Source organism: Lolium rigidum, chromosome 5 (assembly GCF_022539505.1).
Source record: "Lolium rigidum isolate FL_2022 chromosome 5, APGP_CSIRO_Lrig_0.1, whole genome shotgun sequence".
In the NCBI taxonomy this organism is placed as follows: Eukaryota; Viridiplantae; Streptophyta; class Magnoliopsida; order Poales; family Poaceae; genus Lolium; species Lolium rigidum.
In genome coordinates this window covers 60,408,032-60,418,551 of record NC_061512.1, presented here as the reverse complement: position 1 = coordinate 60,418,551, position 10,520 = coordinate 60,408,032, and the positions used below count along the sequence as shown (strand labels likewise).

At 43.0% G+C, this 10,520-nt stretch overlaps 2 protein-coding genes across 2 annotated transcripts; one reads left to right on the top strand and one right to left on the bottom strand.

The window, feature by feature from the left end:
• Positions 1 to 971: 971 nt before the first annotated feature.
• Positions 972 to 5,098, top strand: LOC124653931 (probable boron transporter 2). Its single transcript, XM_047192989.1, has 12 exons — positions 972 to 1,323; positions 1,523 to 1,605; positions 1,736 to 1,928; positions 2,033 to 2,171; positions 2,630 to 2,795; positions 2,924 to 3,090; positions 3,183 to 3,356; positions 3,445 to 3,540; positions 3,628 to 3,765; positions 3,865 to 4,184; positions 4,406 to 4,673; positions 4,808 to 5,098. The coding sequence occupies exons 1-12, from the start codon at positions 1,220 to 1,222 to the stop codon at positions 5,096 to 5,098; spliced, it is 2,139 nt and encodes a 712-aa protein (XP_047048945.1). The 5' UTR covers positions 972 to 1,219.
• A 2,374-nt stretch (positions 5,099 to 7,472) lies between these two features.
• Positions 7,473 to 10,311, bottom strand: LOC124655063. Its single transcript, XM_047194031.1, has 5 exons — positions 10,242 to 10,311; positions 8,761 to 8,825; positions 8,475 to 8,519; positions 7,888 to 7,985; positions 7,473 to 7,793 (listed from the first exon to the last, which is right to left on the bottom strand). Exons 2-5 carry the CDS (start codon positions 8,812 to 8,814, stop codon positions 7,721 to 7,723), a joined length of 270 nt encoding a protein of 89 aa, XP_047049987.1. The 5' UTR covers positions 8,815 to 8,825; positions 10,242 to 10,311; the 3' UTR covers positions 7,473 to 7,720.
• Between the last annotated feature and the right edge of the window lie 209 nt (positions 10,312 to 10,520).

Sequence of the window (10,520 nt, the reverse complement as noted above, 5' to 3'; positions counted from 1 at the left end):
TCATAATAAAACATAGCAGAAAGCACATGGCAGTTAGTATTAGTAAAATGGTCAGAGGAAGCTGGCTGGCTCCTTCCCACAGTCGGACAGCTAGAGCTGGAGAGCTGGACTGGCACTGGCCTACAAACCAACCACAAGAGTAAGTATGCTTCTTGTTGTTTTCTTGCTCTTTTCCATCCTTTTAACTGAATGAAATATGAATTAAACTGGTTGCAGTTCAGTATTTTATAAAATTTATTTTTTTGAAACAAGGCAGAAACTTTTTGAATATAGTAGAGAATAGAAAATTACAGGGTAGTTAGGCCACAACTCAGTTGACCAAGAGCCTCTTCACTGCTATGTATACAGAAGTATATCTTATGGGTGTGGCTAATTCTCAGTCAACTAAAAATTAAATTAATTTTCAGTCAAGAGATGTCATCACAGAATTTTGTACTACATGAACAACTTTTCATTGTATAAATATTTTATGTACTACTTGAACTAATTTCTTAGTTATAACCCATGAAGAAATCTCAGTTCCAATCCACTTGCAACAGAAATATCTTAGTTACAACGTAACTTGCAATTCATAGGCACACGAATCGTGCCGCAAATCCCACAATTCAGGAATTGAATGAGCTTTAACTTAATTCCCAGAGAATTAACAATACCAATATCTTGTAGGATCAAAATCCTAGGCGCTCCGAGGTTAGTTAGACTTTCTCCATTGTACGGATGTGTTAATGAGGTTAGTTCAGAATGATTATAGTATAGCACCAGTCAATTAGTTTTGATTCCTAACTTCCTCATTAACACATCCGTGTTATGTTGGTAATACCAAATGTAACAGCATTTTAAAAAGGGAAAACAGTAGTGAGCTTTTTTCTGTGCTAGGAAACTCTTTTTAGGACATGACAGCGATGGTTGCTGACTCTCCAGTCCACCATTGCCCAGCCCTGTCTATATAGCACCCTCCTTCTCCCTCTCCCTCTCACTCGCTCACCAATCCTGCTGCTGTCTATGCTCCATATGCTCTCCTTCCCTTCGTAGCCTTGGCCCCCTAGCTTCACCCATGGATCCACGCTAAATGCGCCGCGAGCTAGCATACTTGTAGCATTTCTCCTGGTTCCGTCTGCCACAAGATGTAATCTGGGTCTCGTCTCACACCTGGTGAATATCCTCTCAGATTCCTCTGTGTTTCTGACAAAAACGAAGGCCCTTTTGGGGGTTCCGAGCAATGGAGGAGAGCTTCGTGCCCCTCCGAGGCATCACGAACGACCTCCGTGGGCGGCTCACCTGCTACAAGCAGGACTGGACAGGAGGGTTCCGTGCCGGTATCAGGTAAGAACGGATACAAGAAAGCTGGCCGCATCTGCGGAGAAATTGCTTACCTTTTCTTGCCATTGTGTTCATTTTGGAGTAGAGATTTTACCCTTGACATGCCGCAACATCTTGAAACCTACTGTGATTGCTCTCAGCGAGCATTGTGTAACTGGCACAAGATCTTGGACTGAAACTGTCATGTGCCATTTATTTTCAGGATCCTAGCGCCAACCACTTACATATTCTTCGCGTCCGCGATACCAGTGATATCGTTCGGAGAGCAATTGGAGAGGAGCACTGGTAAATGGAGGAGCCCAAATTGTTGTTCTTTTGTTTGAATTCTGTACTTCTCTCTTCGGTGTTTGTTTCAGTGCATTTGGGTGAGTCTGCAGAGGAACTTATTTGGGGGGCTCTAATGACTTTGCTACAGATGGAGTCCTCACAGCGGTGCAGACACTGGCATCCACTGCCCTGTGTGGCATAATCCACTCCGTTGTGGGAGGGCAGCCTCTGCTGATTCTCGGCGTCGCCGAGCCTACGGTGATCATGTACACCTTCATGTTCAGCTTTGCCAAGGACAGGGACGACCTCGGTCCGAACCTGTTCCTGGCTTGGGCCGGTTGGTAGGTCACCCATGTTGCATTGATGCAGATTATTGTTGTGGGCCAGTCCAACTTGTAGCGTTGTTTCATTTGGTTTTGACATCATGAATAATATGTGTGTGCAGGGTCTGTGTGTGGACTGCAATCTTGCTGTTCTCGATGGCAGTGCTAGGCGCGTGCTCGATCATAAACCGGTTCACCCGTATCGCCGGCGAGCTGTTCGGGCTCCTCATCGCGATGCTCTTCATGCAGCAAGCTATCAAGGTTGGTACACACGATCTAGGCTTCAAATCTTGTGCTGATGCAGCAATTTTGTTCAGAAATTTTGTTGTCTTGGTTTGCTTTCTTTGAGGTGGATGTGGTATGAATTTTTTGGGAACACCAATTTGCCCTCTAAAAGTTGTGTACTACTACTGTAGTCAGGCTGAATCAGCCAAATAGTGGGAGAATCTACTAGGTTATGACATGTGCAGAAGCTGAAAAGCACATGGAGGCTAATGGGGATGTCCCAAGATTGCTGTTTCAGTGATTCTGCTGTTTGGTCATTGCTCCAACTAATTTTTTTCCAAATCTGTTTTGTTCTAAATCCAAAACAGAAAAGGTGGATAAAATCAAGAGGGCTTATTTAAAAAAAAAAATCCATTAACAGTATTGTGCAAGCTCTGTTCTCTGTATTTAGCAGGCACTTGCATATGTAGCTCACGTACCTGTGTTGGATGCAGGGACTTGTAGACGAATTCCGCATTCCTGAGCGGGAGAACATAAAAGCACTACAGTTTGTCCCTTCATGGAGGTTTGCCAACGGAATGTTTGCCATCGTATTGTCATTTGGCCTTTTGCTCACCGCACTGCGGAGCAGGAAAGCACGATCATGGCGCTATGGGGCAGGTATGTATCTGAAGATTGTAACTGGTCCGGTAGATTCTACGAGTCTCCACTTTCTTTGCTGCCTATGGATGTTAAGCCCTTCAGTTAACCAAACTCTATGTTCCTTGTGACCCATTTACTCTACCTAGGTTGGCTGCGTGGCTTCATCGCTGACTATGGTGTTCCACTGATGGTCTTAGTGTGGACAGGAGTTTCTTACATACCACATGACAGTGTGCCAAAAGGAATCCCGAGGCGCCTTTTCAGCCCTAACCCATGGTCACCTGGTGCATATGACAACTGGACAGTCATCAAGGTACTACATAAACTCAACCAGACTTGCGAAACATTCAGGTTATTCATGTTAACTATTGGAGCTCATCAAATGTTTCCAATATCAATGAACAGGATATGCCCCATGTGCCACTCATGTACATAATTGGTGCCTTCATACCTGCAACAATGATTGCTGTCCTTTACTACTTTGATCACAGTGTAGCATCCCAGCTTGCTCAGCAGGCGGAGTTCAATTTGAGGAAGCCTCCATCTTTCCACTATGATTTGCTTCTCCTAGGCTTCCTGGTATGTATAGATGAGCATATTTCTGGGTAATAACTTCAATATTTGGTGTTTTCCAATTTATCTTATTTCAGTGTAATTTCTTGAACAGACACTGTTATGTGGCCTAATTGGTATCCCTCCCTCCAATGGCGTCATTCCACAGTCGCCGATGCATACAAAGAGCTTGGCTACTCTAAAGCATCAGGTAAGATATGGGGAATGTTCCAAACTTCTGATGATTGATTAGTATTACTGGACACTTTCATTCGGATAATAAAACATTTCTCTACAGATACTCCGCAACCGACTTGTAGCCACAGCACGACAAAGCATGCGCCAGAATGCGAGCTTGAGCCAACTGTACGGCAGCATGCAAGATGCTTATCAGCAGATTCAGACACCACTAATCTACCAGCAACAGTCTGTCAAAGTACGCACAGATCTGACTGAAATTAATTTCTCACAGTATCGTATCAAAACAGTCTAGTACATGTATCTGACATTGCAGTACCATTTTCACAAATTTTAGGGTTTAAATGAGCTTAAGGACTCAACTGTCCAGTTAGCATCAAGCATGGGTAACATCGATGCACCAGTTGACGAGACAGTCTTTGACATAGAGAAAGAGATTGATGATCTGCTGCCCATGGAGGTCAAAGAGCAACGGTTGAGCAATTTGCTACAGGCTGTGATGGTTGGGGGCTGTGTTGCTGCTATGCCGTTGCTCAAGAAGATCCCCACAGCTGTCCTCTGGGGCTACTTTGCCTTCATGGCTATTGAGAGCTTGCCTGGTAACCAGTTCTGGGAAAGGATATTACTGCTCTTCACTGCTCCCAGCAGAAGATACAAGTAAGTTTCAACTCATGCCATTACTGTAAATTCGAGAAATCTGATTGTGCTATTGCACATATCAAAGAATGCAAAAAAATACAAAGTAGAGTGTTTCTGATGGAAACAATAAGTATATCATTGCGCATACAGTAGCAGAATCAGATATGTAAAATTGTTTGTTGTAGCCTGGTAATCAGGAGCCGCCGTGCGAAATGCTTACCGTTTACTAATCTTCACAGGGTGCTAGAAGAGTACCATACCACATTTGTCGAGACTGTGCCATTCAAGACGATAGCCATGTTCACACTCTTCCAGACTACATATCTGCTTGTCTGCTTTGGTATCACATGGATCCCATTAGCTGGGGTTCTTTTCCCCCTGATGATCATGCTCCTGGTTCCAGTTAGGCAGTATATCCTCCCAAAGCTCTTCAAAGGTGCACATCTCAATGACCTGGACGCAGCAGAGTATGAGGAATCGGCAGCTATACCTTTCAACCTTGCAGCGGTGGGTTCATAAACTCTTGATCTACCCTGCCAGGGAGTCTTGCTTATTATCATGATCTAATTATTAGATGATGATGACTAGATCATTTTTAATCCTGTAGCACTAGCTTGACATTCAAATGATGTGCATTTCAGCAAGATATTGATGTTGCATTGGGACGCACCCAGAGCGCAGAGATCCTTGATGACATGTTCACCAGAAGCCGTGGTGAGATCAAGCGCTTGAATAGTCCTAAGATCACGAGCTCAGGTGGCACTCCTGTTACAGAACTGAAAGGCCTTCGCAGTCCTTGTATTTCTGAGAAGGCATACAGCCCTCGTGTCACCGAGCTAAGGCATGAACGCAGCCCTCTAGGGAGGCGAGACAGTCCACGAACGGGTGAGACCCGGCCATCCAAGTTTGGTGAAGGATCAACACCGAAGTGAAGAAATTATGATGGATTGCTCATATAAGCTATGCAGCTATCGGAAATAAAATATAATGAACATTGGTGCTAATATATGATGTCTACTAATGAAGTATGATGCCACTATATGATGGCTAGTGATGAAGTATGATGAGCCCCCCTGTATGTTGTCTGCTGATGAAATATGAAAAATAGGCAAATATGTATCTCTAGCCTGCTATTTTATCTTCATTATTTCTTCTTTCTTGTGCCTCCTGACCTAAGGGAGCATATGTAATCTCTGGCCTAGTAGAATATTATAGCGACTACTTTGAAACTTTTTCGGGTCTCACTTTGCTAAATTCCTATGAGAACTGGGAGTACCATTCATTGTTATTACAAGCTGTTCATAATATTCTTTGATTTTTTTACATCAAACTTGTGATTAATAAAGCATCATTTCTGTTTGAATCTTTGTTGAGCCTAAGTATGAGTGTTGCACGTGTGCTAATTTGTTATCTCTTACCGTATGATACTTAGTTGTGCTTATTCCATTCTGAGTATTGCACAGTTTTTTTGGTTAAACAGTGACAAGTTCAAGTTTTTGTGGACAATATATATTTGTGATCTAAAAACTTACGCTATTGAATGATGAAAATGTTACTTGAATAGCAACAGCGATGTGGTATGTGTATATTTTGAGCGTGCCTTGTGCATGGTGCTTCAAAAATATTGAATACCTGTTAATTAGTATGTAAAATTATTCTGAGTATCTTGTGTGGTTGCACATCACATTAAATTTTCAATTAACTGACTCAAGATCTCCATCTGGCCGACACGCATGAGGGGAAACAAGATAAGTTCAGGCATGACTGATCTAGACAGAAAGAAGACTGCACAGGGGGTACCAATTGTCCAAGCCTAATGGTAGACCAGGCCATGCTAATTTCAGCAGTAATTTACTAGGCACTAGAACAAGGTACAAGAGATGTGATATGTGGTGTGGCTGTGGCTGTGCTGTTGTAGTGAGTTGCAGAGCCAATTGCCAAGTACAGGTACTGAACACAGTGTCTTAATTGTACATAGAGGGGAAGATGCCAAGATGAAGAAAGAATTCAAAATGCAGTTCTTTCTTCACCTGCACATATGCCTGCAGTAGTAGGCAGAAAGCTACTGGGCTGGCATTACTGTTTCAACAGCAGCCATGATTCCAACTTTAGAAGACATTGCATTTGCATTGTTCATGAAGCATTGACCTACTGAAATCGAATGTTTTGTAACCACCAGAGAGTTCATCTGTATGCAGCCCAGTCCAGGTCATAGACTCATAGGAGGCACTGTCTTGTCATTCCACTGGGCTAAACGACACCCCCAATTGTCGACAATCATAGTCGATCGCTTTTTTCTGGCCCGTCAATATCCTCGATAACAGCCTGTGAGTCTGTTAGCTAGGGCTAGGATCAGATGGATTTTACAGGAGACGCGACTGCCCAAAAAGGAGTGGTTGAGTTCATCGGCATGGCACAAGAAGGCTGAAGGATCCATGCTTGAGGGCCATCCACGATGCCTAGATGATAACTTTTGCACATTTAGTGAGGCAGGAGGGCTGTTCTTTCCCAATCATTTTGACCTGCAGACAGTAAGTAGTGTGTCACACCCTGCAGTGCAGGGAATTCCATAAATGGCTGGCCCCAGTTCTCTTCAGGGTCTCTGAGTTCATCAGCCTCATCAGTTCCTATCCTACGTCTTCCATGCAATGCCATTGGTTTTGTTGCGCTTTTCTGGATTCTGTAGAGCAATCTGACAAATTCCATCCATAGGATTGTAGCTGCTTCAGTTGAAAACTGAGATATCAGATCCATGCATGTCAGGTGCAGAGGGGGAGGTACATCATCCAGGATCTACAGATGTGACCATGAATAATTGGATGCATTTGAGTTACAGGTATCCAAACCTGGAGTGATTACCCTCTGTACTTATATGGTGAAAAATACAAGCCGGCATCTGTAAAACTGGTAACTGTTCTGCCAACTCACTGACCAAGAACTATGTGAAACAATGGATGAAAGGAACTAACAATCTTCAGTGTCAAACGCAATGCAAGCAATCAGGGCATATTTTTCTTGCAAGCTTTTCACTGTACAAACTATTTGCATACTAAGAACCTTGGAAAAACTGATGGCGAAGTCTGAATTTCTATCATCTGAAATACGGAGAAAGAATACTGCAGCGAATATATGTACTTCTGCAAACTTGTGGCTGCCTTCCAGGTCCATGGAGATGGAGTAGGAGACGGAGCCATGGTATACATGACGGAACTGCCTCAAGCAGCATGGATTCATGACCAAGGAAAAAGGTTTTATAATTACACATCTGTTTCACACATATCGAAACATTCAAAATTTCTGAAGATATACATCTCCAAGCTTGGAAAATATTTAAAGATTACCCAAAACAGGTAGCACTCAGCATGTATAGGCCAACTACATCCAGAACCCCAGTAAAATGCAACTGATGAAAATCACTGCTTTAATATGTCAACAACAAGCGAAGCATTAGCTGGTCCATGTGTCAGGAGATAACATAAATCAACAGCCACATGATCAAGATGCTCTTTATTGTTATTCGTACAGCAAATGCTGAAAGTCTACTTGCTACTTTCTTAACCTGAGAACTTACGCCCTGTCATCTTCTCGGACTCGTAAATAATGTGATTGATAAGACCCCTTGCCGCACTGCACATCAAGAAATAATTTCAGAAGATATGTTGCAACAACATAGAAAGGTAAAACAGCCAGAAATGAAAGTTTCACGGGAGCAGCAACTTACTCATCCTTCATTTTCTGTATCTTCTCTGGATCAGTTTCATGCATGTTTTTCTTGAACTGTTGTCTCACCATGGAAACAAGAAGCCCGGTGTTGTGTTGCTGGGTCATAAAACACAGCAACCTAGTCAGACAAATGCATGGGTTTATAAAATTATATAAACATGCCAAACATCAGAAAGGACTTATTAGTACTAGTTGTGATGACCTATTATTCTATAATGTGGAACTAATTCTCGTGCATCTAACAATTATGTAAAATAAAAATGACGATATGAATGTTTAAGAATAAGTATAAAGTGCCCCAGAACAAATAAAGCCTAGTATATGTAATGCTTCCAGAAAAACATTGATTCATCAGAGCAGTTTCATTACAAGCAAACAAGGCAGCAATTAAACAAAATATGTTTGTATACCTAAAAATCCAAATGGCACAAGAACTAACGATTGGGCAATTGATTTGTTGGTTATCCTGGAACACCCTGATAACTAAATAAACTCAGTTCTGTACTCTCCGTTGAGGAGAAAAGAGCAAGCTGAGTTCAAGTTTAGAAATATTATGTAGATAATGATATACTTAAAAATGCATACCTGACTCCCGATGAACTTAGCCCTCCTTAAGCATTCGCGGTATAACTACAGCATGGCCAAAAAAAATGATGAGCAACAGTTCAATAGTTTCTTCCTCAGATGCTACAAATACATTTCTTCTACACTTCCGTGACAGAAAATGAAGAATTGGGCTGCATGAGGACTGCTAGATGTGATTTACAAAAGCTGAAGCTAAAATATTAAACTCATCAATATAGATACTTCAAACTCACAAGTAAAATTAGAAGACTGACTTCTCATTAGGAAGGTGGGAGAGGAACCTTACTCTGAGTGCATTATCAGCAAGTTCTGGAGGTAAAGCCTTTTGAAGTGACGGCATCTTCTTTCACTCTGACATAGTCATTGAACAGGAAGATTGATTACTTAAGCATGTCAGTATCTTAAGCTGTATTGATAGCCTACAGCAATAATAGGAAATCATCTTCCTACGCAAATCGGTTTATGGCACGCAGTATAACATACTAACCTAGCAAAGAGTATAGTAAAGGAACCTACCAACATGTAGGCAACGCCTATTTATCAAGATCATTACAAAGATAGGAAAGGAAAAAACTTGTCCTAAACGTGATAAAACCTTCCATAAGGACGACAGCAAAAATAGTAAGCCATTGCGTGGAAGAACCAGCATTCCAACAGATGGACCGATCCAAACGGTAATTTAGCTCAGTCCCCATCCATTGTCATCACTAGGGGTGGGGTAGACCAACTCTCGCTAAGTTTGTCTTCTCGGCTCTGCAATCTTACTTTGATGTCTTGCATCAAACTTCCTAAGTCACTGATACATGAAATCAACAAGTTGAGGCTTTTTTTTTCTGGAAAGAAACTATAGCAAAGTTGATGGGGGTGACTGCTTGATTGCTTGGGACCAAGTTTGCAGATCTTCAACAGAAATTGACCTGGGCATCAAGAATTTGGAATTCGGAATGACAGCCTTATAAAAAAGTTTGTAGTGGGATAAATGGGTCAAGCAGGCACACTTTTAACGAAAGACGTTGGCAATGCAGTGATTTCTGGAACCAGAGCATGGCGTCAAATTGATGAAGTCAATACAAGCTACAGGGAGACCATCATGGTTCAGCTGGGAAACAGAAAACGCACTTCGTTTTTGGAAAGATAAACGTATTAACAAGGGGCCCCTGAATTGCCTGCTGTTCCTGGCACCTGAGGTGTAACATTTATGTGGCTCACATTACGCAAACTAGACTGGCTAGTACAGTAGTACCCACTCGCTACTAAACTTCAAAACTAACTAGTGAAGAAGGACTTGCGGCAACCATGGAGTTCCAAAATGGATGCCAGCTTCAACTCTCGGTTTCAGACCAGAGGCTGTGGCAACCCAAAACTTCAGAATCGTTTTCAGTTCGCAAAATGTACCATACGTGCAACTGGGCAACGCATCAAGAAACTCCATGAAGAAAGGAGAATGCTGGGTGGCCATTTGACAGGCCATGGCCAGACAAGGTACCATCTGACGTCTCATGGTCAGTGCCCACAAGAAGATATAATGGGACTCGACTTTTGTCGTCGCGCGCGGCAAAACAAATTCAGCGGCCTAAGGTAGATCGATCTTGCGCGCTGAAGAACTATGTTAACAGCAGCAACCGGAACCAGAACGAGTGCTCCACTAGTCCAGCAGAATCCGGGCCACATTTACCCAGCAGAAGTCTTGGATTCAGACGGGAGCGGGATCCAGCGGAGGAGGAGGAGAAGAAAGAGAAGGATGAGGATGGGTCGAGGTAGGCGTACCCGGTTCGGTGGAAGAAGGACGGCGTCGAGCTCGGCGGCGGCGTTGAAGGGTTCGGCTGTCTCGGCGGCGCGGAAGGGCGAAGTAGAAAAACTTGCGCACTGCGCACGGAGGGGCATGAAGAGACGCGTTGGTAGTTGAAAGACGTGTTTCCGAGTTTTCGCTTTCGTCTGTACGTTTGCGGAAACTAGTGCGGACGAGAGTGATGAAAGACGCCTCCCAGGACGTGTCGGCGGATGTTTTTTTTCTTTAGGCCTCGCTGTGTTTACAACTGGAGTATG

What these genes read in the sequence shown, in the direction of transcription:
- LOC124653931 (XM_047192989.1), top strand. Translation starts at nt 1,220, where the DNA reads ATGGAGGAGAGCTTCGTGCCCCTCCGAGGCATCACGAACGACCTCCGT. An exon ending in TGGCTACTCTAAAGCATCAG is followed by an intron (nt 3,541 to 3,627) that starts GTAAGATATGGG and finishes ATTTCTCTACAG; the next exon opens with ATACTCCGCAACCGACTTGT. An exon ending in GCTCCCAGCAGAAGATACAA is followed by an intron (nt 4,185 to 4,405) that starts GTAAGTTTCAAC and finishes TAATCTTCACAG; the next exon opens with GGTGCTAGAAGAGTACCATA.
- LOC124655063 (XM_047194031.1), bottom strand. Translation starts at nt 8,814, where the DNA reads ATGCCGTCACTTCAAAAGGCTTTACCTCCAGAACTTGCTGATAATGCA. An exon ending in TTGCTGATAATGCACTCAGA is followed by an intron (nt 8,520 to 8,760) that starts GTAAGGTTCCTC and finishes GCCATGCTGTAG; the next exon opens with TTATACCGCGAATGCTTAAG. An exon ending in ATACAGAAAATGAAGGATGA is followed by an intron (nt 7,794 to 7,887) that starts GTAAGTTGCTGC and finishes CTTGATGTGCAG; the next exon opens with TGCGGCAAGGGGTCTTATCA.